This window comes from Protomyctophum parallelum (assembly GCF_964188405.1).
Source record: "Protomyctophum parallelum genome assembly, chromosome: 10".
NCBI classification, from domain to species: Eukaryota; Metazoa; Chordata; class Actinopteri; order Myctophiformes; family Myctophidae; genus Protomyctophum; species Protomyctophum parallelum.
This window is the reverse complement of record NC_139704.1, coordinates 35,071,975-35,094,794: the sequence shown is the minus strand read 5'-3', so window position 1 is coordinate 35,094,794 and position 22,820 is coordinate 35,071,975. Positions and strand designations below refer to the sequence as shown.

At 42.5% G+C, this 22,820-nt stretch overlaps 1 protein-coding gene across 1 annotated transcript in view; it reads right to left on the bottom strand.

Moving 5' to 3' along the window:
- Positions 1 to 1,549: 1,549 nt before the first annotated feature.
- Positions 1,550 to 22,820, bottom strand: part of adss2 (adenylosuccinate synthase 2) — a 38,724-nt gene continuing 17,453 nt past the window's right edge. Inside the window, exons 6-13 of the mRNA XM_083775365.1 lie at positions 19,849 to 19,956; positions 15,021 to 15,102; positions 13,449 to 13,575; positions 10,733 to 10,887; positions 9,601 to 9,725; positions 9,015 to 9,112; positions 6,265 to 6,414; positions 1,550 to 5,688 (exon numbers count right to left, since the gene is read on the bottom strand). Coding sequence (XP_083631491.1) covers positions 5,636 to 5,688; positions 6,265 to 6,414; positions 9,015 to 9,112; positions 9,601 to 9,725; positions 10,733 to 10,887; positions 13,449 to 13,575; positions 15,021 to 15,102; positions 19,849 to 19,956 — 898 coding nt within the window. The 3' untranslated portion in view covers positions 1,550 to 5,635. The remainder of the gene's footprint in view (positions 5,689 to 6,264; positions 6,415 to 9,014; positions 9,113 to 9,600; positions 9,726 to 10,732; positions 10,888 to 13,448; positions 13,576 to 15,020; positions 15,103 to 19,848; positions 19,957 to 22,820) is intronic.

Sequence of the window (22,820 nt, the reverse complement as noted above, 5' to 3'; positions counted from 1 at the left end):
TTTCCTCCGGCCAGAACAATGCAGCGGCAGGACAAAGAGCCTTCACTGTGCGATTCAAATGTGACAGGGGGGGGGGGGGGGGGGGGGGGGTAGCGGGGGCAGGTAGAGGTGAACCGGAGAGAGAGGCGAGTTCTTGTTGAAGGGACATCACGTGAGTTGGACGGTGATGAGGTTGTGAGGCCTGTGTGTGTGTTACAATGCCGCCGCGACTCGACCCAAATCGCCAGGCCCCCCCGACCACGGGGCAGCGGTGCCCACAGGCCTGCTGAGGCGGGCACTAACCACTCATCAGCATAGTCACACAGTTCTGAGGAAGTCTAGGCCCGGTGCCAGCTGCCACTGTGTGTGTGTGTGTGTGTGTTGCATCGACAGTGTTGAATGGTTTACACCGACCTGGGGCACATGCTCGTGTGTGTGTGTGTGTGTTTCAAGGTGAAACAATCTATTCAACAGGATGACCTTAATTCTGGATTGGCGTGAAGTTCGGCCAAGCGGTTTGTACACAAGGTCCCCCCGCCCCCCCCGAAGGTCCGGTTTCACAGCCCGGCTCTCATTCTTTATTTCACATCAGCCCTATCGTTGTTTTCCACCCTCTTTCCACGTCCTATAGGGCCTCTGGAATAGCTGTGCGTGTGTGTGTGCGTGCGTGCGTGCGCGCGTGTTTGAGAGAGAGAGAGAGAGAGAGAGAGAGAGAGAGAGAGAGTGAAATGTCTTTAGATTTTGCGGGTGCATTCAGATGTAGGCAAATGTGAGAGGAAGCTTTGGGCAGAGGCAGGGAAATGAGCTCCAGGTGAGGCTGCGGTTTAGGTCTACTACATGTGGTCATGGAGAATATTAATAGAACACACTGAAACACACACAAGGTCAAGGACACTCAACAGGTGTGTGTGTGTGTGTGTGTGTGTGGGTTAACACACCTACAAGTTCTGTTCCAGTCTTTCTAGAGCTAGTAGGTAACCGGAACGCTCGCCCCCATTTTCTTTCTTTCTTTCTTCACAGACCGCCCTACGGTTTTTGTATTCTTGTTTGTTTTACTGAGGTTACGTTCAGGAATACCGGGTGTGGCGACCGTTCCGATGTGTATTCATATAGAATACTGTAATTTACATACATATTATAGGCCTACATATATTTATCAAATAATTATTTATTTATATTATATATGCAGGCAATATGCATTTTATTTTATTAGACTCACAATAATGTTACACTATTCTAGCCATATAAATTCTGTATTACTGTATGTTGTTCTCACTTGCCATTTTTTGCTATAGGTTTCATTTTAAATAGAGTAATTTGTAGGCTACTGTGAACCATGACAAATGGCTGCTGAGAAACATATCTTGCTTTATTATTTCCTAAATGTATTCTCCTTCTCAGATTCCATTCCTGTGGGCAGACCGAATCTGCTACTTTGTGTTATCTGGCTGGCCACAGTCACAGAGACTGACTTTCAACGCTCATTCACAGCTAAATGACTCCCTCTAGTGCTTGTGTAAGGAACAACTTAGTACAGGCAAAGGGAAAGATGCCAGAGCAAAACTAAGAGTAAAAGCTTCCCTCGGTTTATTTTTGATTGATTTGAAATCATGGTTCAGGTGTGAATATTGCCCGTTGATTGGTAGTAAAATTACTCTTGTAATTGCAAAAGGTAGGCCTACTGACTGTACAAACATGTCGAACAATCATGAACATACGCACAGACACACGCCGATGCACAATATATTACGCCCATTCTCACACGCACATGTACACGTATATACACCCATAATGTCAAAGCATACTGAAGTGCACACCATATTTGTTTATGAGGGCTACAATAACAGCAGTAATAACTAATAATAAGGTACCACAGTACATCTATTTACATGTACAGACCTAAAACACAGTACAGTGCAGAACTCGGTACACAAAACCCCGGAGGACGAGAGACATATTTGTGCAAATATGCTGTTGTTACCATGGTCGGCACTAATAATAGCTACAATCAGTTGGATGGATGGAAGTTGGAAGAGGTTTAGTCATGTGGGTTGGAGTCTGGTGATTGGATATGTGTGAACAGCACCCTGTTGGTAACATCGATCCTCTGGTTTGTTTGAATGGCCCCGGCATACAAATATTTATGAAATCTCATATTGGCCCTTACAAAATAATAATACTTTTCCTCATGCAAAACATTCTTGTATTACTGACCATGTGGTATCCCCGAGGTACACATTTAATATGGTAATTCAGGACACGTTAAATCACAAGAATATCTTGACACCACACATTTGGAAAATTAGCTTTTCTAACTCTTGTCAGGCCACCAGATTTTCAGCTGGAACAGTCCTTTTCAGAGTTCAATGTCAGAAAGATTTACCACTTTCCTAAAATTATCATCGTGGCCACAAATATTAATATTATATCATTGTGAAGTGATACGTAATGAAACTGTATTCACACTGTATGTTACATGTTTCATGACCTTTCAGACGCGGTCTATGAGTCTTGTCTGTTCAAGCAACTCGGCCTGTGTTAAAAGCCATACAATTTGAATCAATAAAGACAATATGCAGTTGAAAGCCCAGTGTCAATCTTAGCTCTTAAATAAAGAAATCCTTGTTAACCATCCCCAAAAGAATTGTTGTGCCAAACTGCCAACATGGCTGACAAACGAGATAAGCTATTTCAACTAAGTATAGAGTGTCTAATCACTCTCCTTCCAACTTCACCCAAACACATTTCATACACAATTCTTTAACACACCTAAAACCTCCTTTACATGCAAATGCACCTGAATTTGGCTTCGCTTTTGTGTAGTCTTGTAAAGGGATCGCATACTGGCAATATTTTAAAAGGTGCCATTAGTTAATAGGATTACACAGAAGCCACACAACATAAAACCACCCTACACACATCTCTCACGTTTAATTAGTTTGTCTGTGTGTGTGTGTGTGTGTGTGTGTGTGTTTTCAGACTAAACACTTGCACATTGCGGCCAACCTGGCCCAATCTCCTATGTTTGTAGTGTGTAGTGAGTCTATGTACACATTCATTAGTCTTCTTAACCGGGTGCCAAGGCAAAGTCTGCCCTGAAGACTCAGGACAATAGCATGAGAGAGAGAGAAATGAGGATAGAGCAGGGAAGAATGAGGAAACCCACTTAATCTTTTCAACTTAACAGTTTCCAAAAACAAAAAATAGACCTCGTACAGGGATTCAATCTCCCACCAGCTTAAAAAAAAATACAAGCCAGCACCAGGCTATTTTGATCAAACTCAAGTCTGAAAACGAAAATCAAACTTATTTTAAGACAACTGGGGGGGGGGGTTACATGGTTTACAGGCAACAGAAACTGGGTAGCAAGCAGCATAATTATGAAGATTTTAAAATCCCTTTCGTTCCATATCCAGTGCAAACAATTTTCTACCAGACAGTATTCCGGTACTAAATATGCAAGGCAAACATAAGACATGGTTTGAATATAATTTGATATTCCTTACGTTGTGCAATTTGTTAATGGGGTTCTACACCTTGAAATTGCTTAACGTTTATCAAAAACTTAAACTTTGCTCTTCAAAATAGGTAAGCATTCATGTGATGTAAATAGCCCACATTGGAATTTGTTTTTGCTAAACTGATTAGTTGATTTCAAACATTTGATTATTGATCTCCTGTTGATTGTTTAATCAATTATTATTTTCATTATTTCACCCGATTAAGTATTAAGTTTGGATAATTATTTTGTCCCCCCCAAAGCATTGAGACACACACACACACACACACACACACACACACACACACACACACACACACACACACACACACACACACAACACACGCGCACGCGCACACACACATGCACACACACATGCACACGCACACGTACTGCACACACCCAATATTAATAGGCTTAATATTATGTAACATAAAATACATGTTTGGCTAATGATTCTGTGAACTCTGCCCTGAGATTGGCACTTCAAAATGTTCACAATTTGAATTAGTGTCGGCCTAAAATATTACAACTATCTACTTGTAAAATGGCACTGAGATTACATTCCAGTTGTCTCTGTTAAAGGACCAAGTCGTACAATGGAGCCTTTTGAATAGAGATTGTGGATGAAAAATGTAGCATATATCCCTGTCAAAAGAATCTGTATTAATAAGAAGAAATCACAACAAACTGCCCTGAGGGACAGCTGGGGTCATTTGGGGCTTGGGACAGCACAAAACATCACTGTAATATCTTTCTCATGGAATATATTGATCCTAGTGTCCCAGCTCTCCTTCTAGAAATTTATCTAGCCCTCAATCTTCCTCCAAAACCGCACACGGGTTGTGGTTTTAACTGGTATGACAGCGACGGCTATGGCAGCATAGCCGTCTAAAGTGAGAATATCACCCTACGTCACTTTTAGCCAATTACCTTTTCAAGAGGAGCTTATAAATGCATTCAGGTTGACGTCAGAAAACATTTAACAGCTTTAAAAACGTTGTTCATCGTCCTGGGACACTAGAATGATGCAAAACATCAGTAAAACATCTATGATCGGAAATGCCCTAATATTGACTCTCACCTATATGTTGTATACCCCCCACTCCTCTGATATTCAAGCCAGTTGTCTATAGGTGTTCACCGTTAACAGCACAAGGGATACCTCAGACCCTGTATATATTGGTAAATGAGAATCTCAGTTGTTGGCACAACAGATATTGTGACATAAAGGTTTAGTCCAGATATTTCTTCAGCAGCCATTTGTCACATTATGGGGAGAACGGGAGATGTCTGAAGTTTATGTATACTCATAAATAGCACCGGTGGCTTTCTTCATTGAAACCAATGTGTATTGCTAAGGTGCAAAACATTAGGCTAATTTTCAGATGAACTCAGTTGCCAATGCAGGTATAACTTAACTTTATCCCCACATTGTGACAAGTGCCTGGACACATAACTATTTAAAATATCAAGGGACCAGCTGTGCTAAGCAGAACAGGACAAACCCTAGTTTCTCATATTAAGCACCTATAGCGCAAAAGACCATTTCCATTTTACATGTCACAACAACAGAGTGGCACAGCGTGGTTTCCAACATCACAGCAAAGGGTTAACACAAAATACACTTGGGAGCAACAGCCGACAAACCGACCCTCGTTCCGCGGGCAGTTTCTTCAGGGAAGCAAATCCTCTTGTGTGTGAGTGCTGCAGTTGCATCGAGTCCTTGATGGTTTAGTGGCATGTGTACGTCTGTTGCGCGTCGAGGGCACTGAATGGCTATGACATGCACAGGGGGTGAATAAAAGACAAAAAGGCAATGATCCGAGGGGTTGCGCGATAGAAAGTGTATAAGATGCCGTCCTCTCAGGAGCTTCGACGGAATCCTTCCGAGAGACGCACAAGGAGCTGTTTTGGTACATGAATGTTAGTCCTGATGGACTATAATCTGGTAGGGTCACACAAGCAGACTAGCAGTCCGACTTTAGTGGCGCCAACAGTAATAGTGGATGTGAGTTGTGAAGGCCGTATTCCCTAGCCCTCCGTGGTGTGTAGAGCTGAGAAAGGCGAGGCTGGCCGAGTTATAGGGAGCGTTACGTAGTAGCACGCGGTTTTTGTTCTTCGCTGCATGTCCCTCTTTTGTTTATGTCCCCCGCCTTAAAACGCCTGGATCATGGATTCCCTGGACTTCCCCACTCCGATCCATTTCACTGTGGGAAGACAGAGCCAACATGTACACACAAGGTTACGCCTCCATTCCCGGACTGTACCACCTTAACCCCATTTGGTGTTGTATAAACATTATGTTATAATTTAGCTATGTAGGGTCTACGAGCTTGTAGGTCTGCTATTTTTGAAAAATCGTGAAAATGTGGCACAAATCTTTGAATATATATTCTATCAGAGCAAACGTTTTTAACTAAAATCTTTGCTTCTGGGGGGGGGGGGGGGGGGAGGTCCTGGAATAACATATTTTCAGATGGGGTTTGGTGGCCAATTACATATAATTTCTGGGGTCCTTGACATGAAATATTGAGCACCACTGGTACAGAAACATGAGGTATTTCAGAAAACTGTTTAAACTGTCTAAATGGGTTAACATTGCATAGAAAGGGCTTGTGCACGCGTGTCATTTCATCAAATATTCTTTCTTTTTTTAGACAGAAAACTCATTTTTTTTTAATGGTGGCATTATGATTCTTCCGACAATATTGTACAGTATGAAAAGACCATTTATGCATACACTTGCGAGTGTGTGTGTGTGTGTTTGTGTATTTGTTGTGTACCTGGCACTCCCACGTGTTCCTCGATGTAGTTGATGTATTTCTGGGCGTTTTCAGGCAGATCCTCAAAGTTCCTGGCTTTCGACGTGTCGCTCTTCCAGCCCGGCAGCGTCTCATACTGGACCTCTACGCGTTGCAGCACCTCCTGGTTGGCTAGAAGTAGAACGGGAATAACATTATCTTCTCACCGCTCGGAATGTCACGTCCGCAGAACCGTTCAGCAGTTTGCTAGTAGAGCCCACTTCCAAGCTGGCGTCCCTATTTTGGGCATGCCATTATATAGGCGAGAGCCAAGCAGGGTTTTGTTTAAACAATAAGCCACGAGAGGTCTCAGGTTACCGGGTATTTTACAATGGCTGGGGTGCGTAGGCAGGTATTCTACCCTCCCAGCCAGTGTAAAATACCCGGTAAGCTGGGGCCTCGAGTGGCTTATTGCTTTTCTAAAACGGTTTCAAACATATAGCAAATATTAACCTAATAAAACTATTGAATTCACAAAAGTAGCTACGCTTTGCGCCCAGAAGAGCCCTCCTTGTTGTGCTCGGCAAGTAGGCTATGTGACGGGAGAATAGCGCTTGATGTCTTTACGGGGCCGCCTGGAGCCACACACTCACAGTCATTGAAGGTGTGGGTTATCGGTGAAATTTACACCGGTCACGTCACGTGACGGTAAGCAGGTAACCAGGTATACTGGCATTTCTATGACCCTCAAGAAGAAACTCCAGACTTCTCAAAATAAACTGGTTAGGGTGATCCTGAAGTTGCATCCTAGAACTCACCTTCTCCCTGCCCACTTCACCAGTCTGGGGTGGCTTAAAGTGGAGGAGAGAGTATCCCAATTTAAAATGTGTCTAGTTCACAGGATTAGAAATAATTTAGCACCCAAATATTTCAGTGACTATTTTGCAACGGTTAGTGATACTCACAGGCACTACACCAGAGGGAGCCCTACTGATTTTAAACCCTGCCTTTTTCATAATAATATGGGAAAAACATCATTCCTGTACTCGGCAGCAGTTCAGTGGAATGGCTTGCCTTCCAGCCTCAAGGTGACCAGTTCCTTTGATATTTTTAAATCCACATTAAAAAGATGGTTGGCCGAAAATATAGTGTAAATATAGTGTAGAATAGATAAATGGCACAAATGAAAAAACATTAACAAAAGTAAGGGGGAAAAAAGAAAAGAAATTCAGTTTTATTGGTCAGTTTATATGAATTTTGTCCTGTTTTTTGTTTTATGTTTGTTTTTTGCCTCCTGTTTTTGTCGGTATTGTACTGTTATTGTCTGTTGCTCCCCTTCCCTTTCCCCAAGAGGACCACAATGGAAACAAGCCTAACAGCTTTCTTGTGAATTTATCCTTTTGAAATATATTTTCAATAAAGTATTCAATCAATCAAAAAAGCCAATCAGAATCAAGTATTGGGACTAACCGTTTTGGAATGTAATGTATTACATAGGGCTCCGCTCCGCCTGTATTTCAGGTGGAGCGGAGCCCTATGCAATGAGTTTTACAACAAATAACAAAAATAGCCGATCACAACGTGTTCAATTGTAGATCGGCAGTTTTAGCTGTTTTTGACCCATTTGGACCGACTGCAGCGGCAGCGTTACTTTATCTCTGAAGGCAGCTGCCGCGGCCTCGTCTCCTTCTTAGTTTTGTAGTCTTTTTCGTTATTTTTCCGGATTCCGGCTTACCGGGTTCAATTCTGTGAAGTTTCTCAGAAAGGCCTCAGGTTTTAGGGTGTCTTTCATAAAACTGCCGTAGGTTTTAGAAGGCTTTGCCATTTTTGCGAAAAAAAAAAAAAAAAGTTCGCTCTGAAAGAATATATATTCAAAGATTTGTGCCGCATTTTTACGATTTTTCAAAAATAGCAGACCTACAAGCTCGTAGCGTGCCACTCGGTGGCGTGCTATGAGCTTGTAGGTCTGCTATTTTTAGCAGAAGTATAACATAATTTAGCTAAAGTATAACTAAAGTGAATTATCTCATGCTGTCTGACTGGCAGCCTCTGGTGGACATTACCCATCCCCTGCATCCACAATGACACAGGTGTCTGCCATCACACCACTCAACTCAATGACCAATCACAGTCTAGGTGTGCCCTATATAACCAGCAACTCACCTCACACTCCTCACTCAGTCTCCAGCCTTCACAGTTCACACAGGCAACATGCAGCACCTGCAGAGCTCAGAGTCTACCCACTACTCCAGCCATGCGTACTTGACCAAAGCAAGCCTTTGTTCCCCTGTACTGTATTGACTTCAAATGTATTCTGTTGACTTTGCCTAATACAACTGTATGCTTTGGTGCCTAAAGTTATACCGCTCACTTGCTACCATGTTGATGAAAGCTACATAATTGCCTGCAGCCTAATCGTCATTCATTGTTGTTCACTTTATTGTTGCATACTAGTTATTGGTTCTCTGTTTGTAGAAACCATGGTGAACGGAGAATAAATTAACACATTGTTGATAAGCTACTTTGGTGTCACAATCTCTCTGACCGGGGATACTTGGGTGGTCAGCTCATAGCCCACAAACCCAACCAGCAGAGAATATTTATCAATAACATAATGCTTAGTTAAAACACCAAAAAGGGTTCCCGCCCCAAAAATGTGCTAAATGGGTTAAGAGAGTCACCTCCGTAGATTACGTATTCTCTTTGATGGAATTAATTTGCACAGCTGCCATGTTAAAAATGCCGTGTAAACAACGGGGTTTTAAAACTCTTTAGTCCTATAGTGTACTCACCTGGGAAGTGAGGTATGATTTGGTCGTCCACTTTATAAGCAATGCCCACTTTGATCTCAGAGAACATGTCAAGGATGTCCAGTTTAGTGACTGCAAGCCTGCAGGACGAGAGTGACATGAAGGTCAAACAAGCACGCACACAGTATATACTGTATATATACACAGTACTGTATACACGGTTACTAACACTAAACCTAAAATAGCCCCTCATGAAGAAATACTGCGCAAATACTGAACACAAATGCACACGGGGCGACTGTGGCTCGGGAGGTAGAGCAGGTCGTCCAATGATCCGCGGGTCGGCGATTCGAATCCCGGCTCCTCCTCCTCCTGTCTGCATGTCGAAGTGTCCTTGGGCCAGACACTGAACCCCAAGTTGCTCCCGATGTGCTGGTCGGTGCCTTGCATGGCTTCCGTCGCCATCGGTGTATGAATGTTTGTGTGTGTGTGTGTGAATGGGTGAATGTAATGCACAATCTATGTAAAGTACCTTGGATAGAGGCGCTATATAAATTTACCATTTACCACACATCAGGACACAAAAAAACCCCAAAACACTACAAAAATACATGGACAGGGGACTCACGCGGTGAAGCCGTTGATCATGTGGGCGTATTTGATGAGCACCAGATCAAGCCAACCACATCTCCTCTTCCTGCCCGTCGTCACGCCCACCTCCTTCCCCGTGGTCTGGAGTAGCTCTCCGATCTCCTACAGAACACGCCACAGGACAAAACCGGTTTGCACTGCTGACCTGAGATCAGATTCTAAAAATGTCTTCTACATCCTGACAGTTTTTCTGAAAAAGCTATGTTTCTATGTCAGTCGTTCTTTCGATTTTTCAAAAATAGCAGACCTACAAGCTCGTAGCGTGCCACTCGGTGGCGCGCTATGAGCTTGTAGATCTGCTATTTTTCAATAGCTACAGCATGACATAATGCTAACCCCAAAAGGGGTTCGCGCTCAAAATGGGTTAATGTTGTTGGATCAAACCAGATTAATTTAGAAATTATCTAAAGAAATTGTCACGCCACAATAGAACAAACAAGCAGTGCCCTGGCTATGAATCACCAGTGAGATACAGTACGAACATGTACAGTTGTAAACTTTACAAGCTTCTTCCATGCCCGTTCGGATGTGGTTTTTATGGGTTATTCCCTCAAGTAACGTCTGCAGCAATGCGGACATCAATTGTGCATATAGGGCACACAAAGTCTGTCCTCTGCATTTAGCCCATCCTAAGTGTTAGGAGCAGTGGAAGGCCCAGGGACCAGCTCAAGCTTCAAGGCCAGTGCCTTGGTCAAGGACAGTTCCTATTTCCTAACATGCATAATGCATATCTTTTAGTATGAAACTCCTGTGAATACAGGGAGATATCAGGAAGACCGCAGTGGGGTTCGGAAACCAATGTCCATTGCATGTATGTGCTTAACTTTCACTAGTAAATGTTACTACATCAGTTGACTGATGGCAGTCGGTCCAGTAGATGGTGCTGTTTTAAAACAAACTTATGTTTGGCTACTTCAGGGAACTCCTGGATTCACATTGTGAATTCAATCTTCCTTTTGAGCATGGAAAATATCAGGGTAAGACCTCCTGATGATAAAATATTACAAATTCATATATATTTTGTAATGAAATATGAGAGGAGATACAAGGTTTCTGCCCCCAACAACAACAACAATAGGTGTCTGCGCTGTGTGTTTGCACTCCCTTACGTTGCACTGCTCTGAGGGAAAGGCTCCGATGCCCACCCTGGTGGTGTAGGCCTTGACCACCCCGTAGACCTCGCCCACGTTCTGAGGGGGCATGCCCAGGCCCGTGCACACGCCGCCTACCGTGCAGTTGGAGGACGTCACAAACGGGTATGTGCCTGCAAAGAAAAACAGAGAGGTCAAACACTTGCTGTTTGATGTATACGTTGTCACGTGACGGCGCATGTCGCAAGCAAAGACATTGTTGATTCTATACCTGCTCAGACGCAATGCTTTGTGAGCTTGTTGTTTTTGACCGACATACGATGGGATATAAAATAAGCAGTAATATTCTTCCCAAATATAACAAGGGCTAGTGAGAGAGATATAAAACACAATAAATTAACTGAAAACAACACTTCTTTTACTAAGTTCCAGGGCGCATGGTCTGGAAAAGTTGTTTTTAAAGTTAGAGCAATTACCAGCACACACATTGTCCTTCAGATACTTTTTTTTAATACTCGCATATATCTACATTTCTGCACAAAGCCTGTTAATACAATAATGAGATTATAGAGCACCAAAGAGGGCTTTGTGCTTCAAAAACAAACCAAAAAAACTGGTTCTCCATGCCAGGTTTTCATCATTGCACAACACGACACAAACTTCAAGACCGAGATATGCAGCATATCCATTCGTGACATCATGAACCGGTGGAAGTGTCGCGTGCTCGTGTTTCCATGCAAGAGGATTTAGTTTCTCGCTGGTCATTTTCATAAACGCCAAGGCGTGAGCGGAGAACGTGGGGAGGTGGCGACTCGCGGTCGTTTCCATGCAAAGCCTTGTGTTGACGTGACGTTGCAGAATGATTCCATTGTGTGCCTGTCCAGACTGGCCCGCCCGACTGGCCTAATCCGTATCCATCTCCCGCCGCACTGTCAGGTTGTCAAGGACAGATCTGACCAGCCTGTCACCTCTCTGGCCAACACATGTCAGTCAGAACTGCTTTAAACGGGCTTCAAATTGTTATCCAACTCAACCTTAATATCCAGTTTGCAGAATCGAACCAGTCAAGCTTGATGAGCGAAACTTTGCGTTGGCAGACACTTGCGGAACTTGCCTGGGTTAATTGGCCTGTTAATATAACTAAGCTGTAATTTGAGTCTGGTTTTATTGTCTGTACAACTGGAAGGTGTCAGGTCACCTATAATGGATGTGATGCGCTGATGCGTGAAAACAATGTTGCCATGGGCGTATCAAAAATGTATTGCATAGGCGTGGTGTTGTACTGTAAACCTTGCCAGAGACTCATTTCATTATATAATATATGTACTAACGATGTACTCAAATAATAATAATAATAATAATAAACATATATTACTAGAGGCAGATTTCGGAATAAGGTATTTTGATGATTACGTTTTGAGCCTGATAGCTCTTCCTCAGACCAGGCATGAAATATTGTATATATTAAAAAAAAACAAGAAACAAAAAAGGTGTAAATGTAAAGAACACTGTGTAGGTTGACACTGTAGAGGCCTATTTTCACCCCTTATCCCTAAACTTCTTTGCATTTTGTACTATTTTGAAAAACATTTTGAATAGTTCAAATCTACTTGCTCACAACATGGCGATGTAGATCGGCTAGTTGAACAATTTTCAAATGTTTTTCCTAATAGTATAAAAAAGCAAAGAAGTTTAGGTATAAGGGGTAAGGAATTGGCGGAAATAAGGCCCTAATACTTTTTTTTGTAAGGGTTTTTTTTGTGGCTTTGGCCTTTATATTTATTATAGAGGAACAGACAGTAGGCTGACAGGAAATGTGGGAGAGAGATGGGGGGGGGGGGGGGGGAGACATGCAGTAAAGGCCGTCGGGATCGGGAGTCGAACCCGCGGCACACTGCCAGACTACCGGACTACCGGCCAAGGTGCCCGGACCGCTGAGTCACGGCCCAGGCCCTGATACTTTTTAATGTTTGTTTAATGTTTGTATTTTAAAGCTTCGATGTGCATGCTTTATTTACTTGTTTGTTTGACTTCTGAGCAACACATGGTCAAGAGGTCACAGAGGAATAGAGTGGAGACCACTTTGGTGACTTGGTAACACTATTGTAAAGCAGCTATATTAATGACCGATGCAAGGTCGTTTGCATAATACTGTGACTCTTAATCACAGGATATGCCCTGGCAGAATGCTGTACTGTATGTGTGCTGTTATGACAATGACTGTGTCAGACCTTGACTGTAATTTAATCTGCTCAATGCCTTCAGGCTTCTGGATAAAAAACACGTCTGTTTTCAAACATACTGTAATCTCTGGGAGGCTTGTATACAATGCTATGTGGAGGCTGATAACATTGATTATCTGAAGAAAATGACGTTCAGATGAAAGAAAGGATTAAGTTATGTTTTTTTTTCTCTTTTCTTTTTGTGTCAGATTTGAAAATGTAGCCTCGGAAACCCAGACGATTTTATTTCCAGGGAGGAAAAAGTCCACTTCAATTCGGCATAGAGTAGCGCAAACATTGCTCACTCTCTGCTGATTTCTGATCGTCTGCACCTTTGTAAAATTGACATACACATGTACACACACACGCGCTCCTCTCTCTCTCGCTCTATCGCTCTAAGTAATTAGTCTCATGTCGCGCAGCTGCGCATAGTTTCTCCCGGCGGATCCTGCCGGGAGCTGCCTATGCCATAAAAAGCATAGGTGAGTTCCAGGCTATGGTATAGTACTGACCGAAGTCGATGTCCAGCAGCGCTGCGTTGGCCCCTTCCACCAGGATCTTCTTCGGGGGGCCGTGAAGAGCCTCGTACATGTAGTACACGCCATCTCTCACCATGGGCTCAATCTTCTCCACATAGTCCTGCATATTACACACAGACACAGCATGTTATTCCAAGGAGAGTGTTGTTTTTGGCGGCACATTTAGGTTTTAGTTTTTAGTCCTATAGTCTCTCTCTCAATAGTTTTCATTTAGTTTCAGTCACATTTTAGTCACCTGGAATGTTTTAGTGTTAGTCTAGTTACAGTCGACTAAATGTCATAAGATTTTAGTCGACTAAATCTACAGTTGATTTAGTCGACTGAGTTGTATTTTGGCGGGCCTTGATGCCGTCGTAATGACCGTTTTTACACTTGCTGAAAATAGCCGATCTAATTGTGAGCTTGTAGATCGGCAATTTTCAGCATGCAACTAATTGTAAAATGACTTATACTGGATTTCTTGTCCACTAGTCCCTTCCTAACATTTTTGTCTCGTTTTTATTTGTTGACGAAATTGTCGGTATATTTAGTCTTAGTTTTAGTCATCATAGCTTAGTGTTTATTTAGTTTCCGTTTAGTTATCGTCAGTGGAAAAAGGTAGTTGACGAAAAAATGTCATCTTAGGTCAGATTCTCACCTAATACTTCGGTAGACTCAGATCCGTATGGGCGGGGAAAGGGGATTCTTGCATATTGAATTGGCTGCGGTTTGCCTTCACACTGTCATTCGCAGCAATTGGAAACGCAGCAGGGGGGACCTTTATCAATGTGTTCCGTTCATAAACTATAGCCTACACAGTCAGTGAAATCTATGGTGATAAAATTACACTCATAACGTGCATGTGTCGTGCCGTCTGGGACCCCCCCCCCCCCCCTCTCTCTCTCTCTACGCACGCAGCCGCCACACACTGTTCTTTTGGGCATGGAGGCACAGCGCTGCATGAGCGCACTGATATAACTCCCCAGTCCCACACAGTGACAGCACTCCATGTTTACGGCACGCACAGACAGAATATTATGTAGGCTATAATACACTGCAGTGTTTTTATGTGTTTTCTTAAGCAATTGATTAATGTACACGTCCTCATTTCGATCAGGGCTTCAGTCTCCTTATTCGACCACGTCTATCCACAGTAACGGGACATCTTTGCGCTGCGTAAAATATGCCTTAACCGTCTCCAACTGTGTTCAGCTCCTCACCCGCCACATTATGTTTGCTTCATTTCCTTTATTTACTGCGGATTGCATTCACACCTGCACCGAATCGTAGTCAAGTGCGATTCGAAGCGAAGCGAAACCCACGTTTTTGGGCGGAGTAAAATGCGGTTATTTGCTGCGCATTAGGATTCGAATGAGCCTTCACACCTGCCCAACGAAGCGCACTTTCTGACAATGCGCAGCAGGATTCGTTTTAATCGCAGCAAAGCTCTCTGGTATGAATGCGACCTTAGTTTTAGTCGACGAAAGCAACACCGATTCCAAGGAGAGTGTTGTTTGTTTCGTTTCATTTCAAAGAAAGCTGTTGTGTGGATTCGATCGCCGTTACCTGTAGTCTGAGCAGCTCTCCCTCTATGTCGATCTCCAACGTGGGGTACATGGCCTTGTACTGCTGGGCCAGGATCTTATACCTGCAACACAAGTCATGATAATCAATACCTGAGGCCGATTCGGTTTTCTGAAAACCTTCAAATTCTTATTCAAAAACGTATTTTCTTTTTAAATAATCTGTTGCTATAGAGCACCAACGTCACTTTCAGTAGAGGGCGCCAATACACAGGTTCATGTATTTTTTTAATTTGCATTGTAATCCCCATAGGGCGATTTTAGGTCGCTTCATATAAGAACTGTGTTTGAAAGATATTCCGACCACCCCGGCCTTTTTGTCAGGGGAGTGGCTGTGCGTCGTTAATGATGTCCATTCATATTTGATACAGCCAGTTTCTGGAGAAAATGGAATTCATGTGGCCGCAAAAGCCTTGAAACTACATATGAAGGCAATGTCGCTGCTAATATACGTCACGCCTAGCTGTCAACACATTGCGTTCCTGAGATTCCTCGTTGATGTAAACTCAGCTGGTGGTGACTCGACTCCAGTGATGGGCAACCTACTTGGAAAATGTAGTAAGCTACACTACCAGTTACTCTCTATTAAATATAGCTCAACTACAACGGAAGCTATCCCCAGAGAATTGTAGCAAGCTACACTATAAGCTACATGGCAAAAGTAGCTAGCTACATGGACACTACTTTTTGGTTTAAATCAATCATGAGTTCTCTCTATCGTCAATATGGTACATGTATGCAAAATACATTTAAATAATCAAATTCATGAATGAATGTTCATATGATAATTTAACCAAAATAATGTTAGGTGTGTGATTTCAAATAATATTCCTATATACCTAATTTTGTAAGTAAAATGTGCTTCTCGTGATCAATTTAGACCAATTTAAATCCAAATATATAAAATATATGAATTATCAACCCTACTCTAGATCAGTGGTTCTCAACATTTTCAGGCTGTGACCCCCCAAAATAATCATATTTGAACAAACGACAACAAACACTTGGAATGTAGGAGTTAAGGCATGATTTTGTTTCACTCGGTTCCACGGTGCCAACGCCTGGCAATGCGAGGCGTTGTGAGCTTGTAGATCTGCTATTTTCAAAAAATTGCCTCTTTCTTATATTATTTGACCAAAGTTTGATATATAGTATTATATAGTTTGTTGATAACTTTTGATGCAGTAATGGTCTTTTTTTAGGTATTAAAAATACCTTAATATTCACACTGTCATCTGGGGACCCCGCCAAAAGAAATCATGTGGGATTGGGGACCGACCCACAGGTTGAGAACCACTGCTCTAGATGATCTTTTCCCTCTTATGTACTGTATGCATTTATTTTAGTTTGACTTTTCTTTTCCCCACCCCAAAAATATTGTTAACCCATTCTGAACTGAGATCAGATTCATGCGAGGTTTCCACTGGACACACACTGGTCTGATGAACCCATTCTGACCTGAGATCAGATTCTAAAAATGTCAGTCGTTCTTCGATTTTTCAAAAATAGCAGACCTACAAGCTCGTAGCGCGCCACTCGGTGGCGCGCTATGAGCTTGTAGATCTGCTATTTTTCAATAGCTAAAGCATAACATGATGCCAACACCAAAATGGGTGCCCGGTCAGAATGGGTTAATTTTGCCTGCAGTGAAATAGCATCTATTAGTTAGCTGTTGACAAAAAAAAGTGCACTGACTTATGTTTGGGGACAGTTGACAACAGTGTTGGGAAAGTTATTTTATTTTATGAACTAGTTCAGTTCACAGTTCAGACATTTAAAAAGGAACTAATTCAGTTCATAGTTCATAATTCAACATCTTGAACTAAAGTTCATGGTTCCGTTCTTTTTCTTTTTTTTTCTTCTTTTTTTACAAAATTATTGCCACAGCCTTTAGCCATTTGCGCACCAGCTGAGAGACAGGGATTTAGAGAATGCTGACAGGCACTCAAATGAGATGTTAACGTCCTGTAAGTAGACTTAGAAATAAAACTAGTGTTGACTAATCAATACAAGTGGCTCTTATTTTGATGAGGCAGTTTCTGCACAGGAAGTCCGTTTGACTTGTAAACAAGCTACGATGGATGAGCTGTCAAAGTACTAGTCGCTAAACCACGTTAGCGACAATGTTTACAATATGAAAACTGTCACTTAGACAATAATGTAGGTTACACACCACTGGAATTAAACATGGAACCTGCAGGCAGCATTAGGTGAGTAAAGGCTCATACATAGTCTGGATTTACGGTGGTGGGGTGACCACCGAACTACAACATGACGTCACGAGCCGCGGTGAAGAGCAAACCACCGCCACCGCTCCAGCCCTTCTCTCTGTTTTTACTCACCACCGCTCAACGTTATTTCAGCTCCGGTGGTCAGCTCACCACCGGAGCGGTGGTCACCTTACCACCGAAAATCCAGACTATGAATAGGCCTTAATTCATTGTATGTATGTGTTGGACGTTCGTGGTTGTGCTAGAGATAAACGGACAGCTGCTGCTAGTGGGATCCTCCTGCTGCATAACGACGACACTGTTTGTGTCAGACTCTTCTTATCTAAACCAACCAATCATGGATTTTTTCCAGGGATTTTATTTCCACAAAACTTTATTTAACAGTCAATTTGTAACGTATAGCGTTTGTTGGACGTTACGTCACTACTTGGGTCTAAAAATAGCTACACTACAGAAAACGCTACTTGGTTCAAAAGGAGCGACGCTACCATCACGCTACTGATAAATGTAGTTAAGCTATGTAGCATCGCTACTTGTAGCTAGCTACTGCCCAACACTGCTCGACTCGTACTAACCACAAAACATTAAATATCAATAAAATAAAAATAAACGTAATTAACATTCAGTTTCTGTTGTGCGACGGGCAGATGCAGCCACCCCACCTACCCGGAAATGTAGTCTCTGGGTTGTTTGACTCGATTCTAACGCTTATTTTGTTACTCTTTGAGTATATTTGTACATTTCCACCTTCAGTCGATGCTTCATATCCATATGAGTGAAAAGGCCGGGGTGATCGGTTTATTTTTCAAACACAGTTCTTATATGAGGCGATCTAAAATCTCCCTATGGAGATTACAATGCAAATAAAAAGTACACGAACCTGTGGATTGACGCCCTCTACTGACAGTGACGTCAGGACTTCGGTGCTCTATAAGAGACACAGAACAGAGGTGTATGTGACACAGAGGGCGCATCCGGCATGAAAGGTAAAGCAACGTATAGGTTACACCAGTCTGTTCGGATCGTTTCTCTCTCATTCACACTGAGATTCACACAATTTCACACAATTCAAGGACTTTAAACCATAATAAAGTATCACTTCAAACTGCAATTTACTTGGGTTCAAAAACACAAACAGAGTGTATGCTACAGTAGGTGCACATGTAGCAAAAGTTATGTTTTCCAGTTAAAACATATGAGAGTGGATGTGGCTTACGTCCACCTTCTAGCATGGAGAATTCCATGCTAGAAGGCTTTCTTACCTTTCTTTGTAGTTGTTACGTCCCCACCAAAGAGGTCCAGGTGTTTTTTTGTGCAAAAACTCCTTATTGCCTATTTCCCCTACCATAAGCCCTCAATGAATTGCATTGAATTGAATGGGAATTGCATGGGTCTATGGGGTGTTGTGCTACTTCGCTTATTTCCATCTAAATAAGTAGTAAAGTGTGCCACTTGGGATATTATTTACATTATGAAGAGAGGATATATACAAAATAATTATAATTTTGAGCGATGGAAATAAGCGAATTAGCACAACACACCATAGCCCCATTCAATTCCCATTCAATCCAATGCAATTCATTTAGGGCTTATGGTAGGGGAAATAGCCAATAAGGAGCTTTTGCACAAAATAACACCTAGACCTCTTTGGTGGGGACGTAACAACTACAAAGAAAGGTATGAAAGCCTTTTAGTATGGAATTCTCCTTTAAAAAGGTGCAGAACTGCTTTAACCCATTAAAACCGGGAAAGCGTCAGTCATTTTTGATTTTTAAAAATAAACAGCAGATATACAAGCGCACACATGCGAGCTTGTACATCTGCTACTTTTTAACATTTTTTGAAAAACTATATATGAGAACTATTGATTTAGAATAGAAGGCATTTGTAGAATCGGCATCAGGTCATCGTGGGTTATAAGCCAGATATTTGACTGTTGCTCTTGTGTGTCCTAGAGATCAGAGATGGATGTAGCTGTGCTTGTTGTACGCTTTGGGAACTGAGATGTGCTAGTGCTCTTGTGCTGTGGGGAGTGGGGACAGACCTTTGGGAACTGAGGTGTGCTAGTGCTCTTGTGAACTGAGGTGTGCTAGTGCTCTTGTGAACTGAGGTGTGCTAGTGCTCTTGTGAACTGAGGTGTGCTAGTGCTCTTGTGAACTGAGGTGTGCTAGTGCTCTTGTGCTACGTGGGACAGACCTTTGGGAACTGAGGTGTGCTAGTGCTCTTGTGAACTGAGGTGTGCTAGTGCTCTTGTGCTACGTGGGACAGACCTTTGGGAACTGAGATGTGCTAGTGCTGTGGGGAGTGGGGACAGACCTTTGGGAACTGAGATGTGCTAGTGCTCTTGTGCTACGTGGGACAGACCTTTGGGAACTGAGGTGTGCTAGTGCTGTGGGGAGTGGGGACAGACCTTTGTGAACTGAGATGTGCTAGTGCTCTTGTGCTACGTGGGACAGACCTTTGGGAACTGAGGTGTGCTAGTGCTCTTGTGCTACGTGGGACAGACCTTTGGGAACTGAGGTGTGCTAGTGCTCTTGTGAACTGAGATGTGCTAGTGCTCTTGTGCTACGTGGGACAGACCTTTCCGAGAACTGATCAAAGTCAGCCAGCAGGTCACATATCCTGAGGCCACTTCGCGCCGCCTTGGTAGAGTACACTGGACCAATCCCCTTCTTTGTTGTTCCCAGGCTGAATGGGGCAGAGAGAGTAATTCATTAATAAATAAACAAACAAACAAACAAACCAAGCCAGTTAAACCTTCAATTAAATTCATAATTAGCCCTTCGCTAAGTCCCTCCCCAGCGCTTCAAATAATGGATCATTTCGGTAGCAAATCCTTCAAAATGTCTCCTAAATGTGTTCAACCAGTCCTGCAGTAGGCCGCTGTGCACATAGCATAGGCATTATTTAAATAAACTAGAAATACGTGGAAATGACAGAGGGAGAAATCAACTTTTAACGACCACCCAACCAGAGTTTTCATGTTGCACGGTAAAGACTACGGTCATTAGTATCATTGCCATCACCTGGGTGGGGTCAGTCGTGTAACTTTCTCGACGTTAAGCTGTGCATGTGTTCAACAGCACGGCCATGCTAAATAACACTTGACAGCTATGAGGTGATGAAAGCTTGACCTGCATATCAACAGTTAATTGCTAAACAATTTGGATTGGCATTGGACAATCGCTTTTTGGGGTGGGATTTAGCGAAGGACTAATTTAACATCGCAGGAATTTGCAACTGTCCTTGTGTGACACTTCCCACCTATATCTTTCCAATATATCACTGCAGTTAGGCAGAAATCTAGTATCTCCAACTTTTAATGTTTTATTATCGTAAATTAATAGCCTACTCCATCATACAACAGTTTTGCGCAAATGTAATAAAAATGCGATGCAAAAAATGTTATGCAACACGTTTCTTTGTGAAAATGATTACATCTGTCTGAGAATTTTATAAATATGTATCCTATTCAAACGAATAAAAAGAGCCTACATGTGACTAAATAATACCTACATCGAATCCATTGGAACACGGGTTCTATTTTCCGTTTTTACATACAAGGTTTAATGCACGACAGCAACAATATAGAACCTCCTCCAAAGAGCATCAAACTAAAACAACTATAATCGTAACGCTGCAACCATTTCCAGAATGAACCAGTCATTACAAGCGAAACGCAAGGTGAATTGCCTCGTTTAATAGTGGCTCTCCTCTCCGTCTATGTTTCTATTTCAGTATTTCTTTGCCCTCCCTACACATACACCCCTCCCTGCGGGCATAACTGCGATGCTGCAACAGTGAACTCCTTTCCTTATATGATGCACTGTGGAGTCTGTTGTAGGAGCGTTTTATCTCCTTATCCTCCTTCCTGCTGGCTCCATCTCATCCAGCTTGCTGCTGTCTCACCTCTAGGTGGCTACTAGTAGTCACTAATATGCCTGGTACTCAGCCCGCCAATTGTCAGTAAGACACACGCACACACGCGCGCGCACACACACAGTAGCTGGCTGGATGTGTGGGGCTTTGGCTATTGAGCCAGCAAAGACCACACAGCTCAAGCCAGGAATGCTCTGGGTCCTCTTGGCTTATTGCTCCATACAAGGGGGGGGGGGGGGGGGGGCTTAACATTCCCCACATATGTGCGTACAGTTCACTGTCTAATACATGCATTTCTTAGTGTGTTACAACAGAATAAACACTGACACATTGTGAGTAAATATACTGCAGAACTAGCCATGAGATTAACAGCATGATATTGTCGCATATTGTGCCATTAATTTATAATAAGACTGAGAGACTGCAACCATACATTACATATCATCTCGTATGACTCGCGCACTCCCCTAACTGCTAGGAGTTACCGGCCGGACCATTGCAGAATATCATCCCCCGGCCCCCTACTCTCTCCACCGTCACGGTCAATGAAGGCTATAGTCTTGTAACATACACATCTTAAGGTGCAGGGTTGTTGCAAACATATAAAAAAAAGTGAAAAAGCTTCTGGCAACTGGGGCCTTCATCAGGGCTCAAATACAAAAAAAGGTTGGCCATATACTGTTATACAAGACGACTTGGGTAGGTGCGGTCACAGCTTCCCAATGTTTAATTGCCACACTATTGGCTATAGAGAACCGCCCCCTTTCATGACGACGCCAGGCCCAGGAAATAGTTTCCAATGCATTTTTCCCATAGACATTTCAAAACGTATTTATTTAAAGACCTTATAAGCGTCGTACAAAGCCAACTCTTGTCGTGACAAATCATGACAACAAACACAATATTTTGGACCAAACAAATAATTACAAAGAAGAAAAAAAAAAAAAAAACTGCCGTTTTCTTCTTCTTTCTAATTCTTTGTTCAGCCCGAAAAATTGTATTTGTTGTCATGATTTGTCACGACAAGAGTTGGCTTCGTAAACGTCTTTAAATAAATACTTTCTGAAAAGTCTATGAGGAAAATGAACAGGGATTTCTTTTCCGGGTCTCTCGAGGGAGCGGGACTCTATAGGCTTACTGTATGAGTTCAACTAAATATTTCTTGAGGAAATGCAAACATTGAAGTGTCTCATAAGGGTGTAGAAGGTAGTAGAAAGACATTTCTGTGCATTATGTACACAGTACATGTGTGAAGGACATCAATATAATAAGCAACAATGAATTGGTGAAATAACTAGCGGCTAATTGTGCACTCTGCTCCAGGATGCGTCATCGCACTCACAGAGAGAATACATGGAAGAATGAGTCAACCATTTCCTGGCTTTTTTGGAGACAAACAGGAAGATGAGAAAACGTGTTAATTTTGCCCTTCCTCTTTAACAGTTTCCCTGCGGTGATTAAACAATCGTGTTCCAAGATCTCCCTGAGTCCCTGCCGAGTTTACACTAACCTTTGAAGAGCCACTGCGCTGTTTTAACTAAGCATTATGTAATAATAAAAAATAGATGTACAAGCTTTTGAAAATCGTGAAAATGTGGTGCAAATCTTTGAATATATATTCTTTCAGAGCGAATGTTTTTAAGTCAAATCTTTGCTTCTGGGGAGGTCCCTGG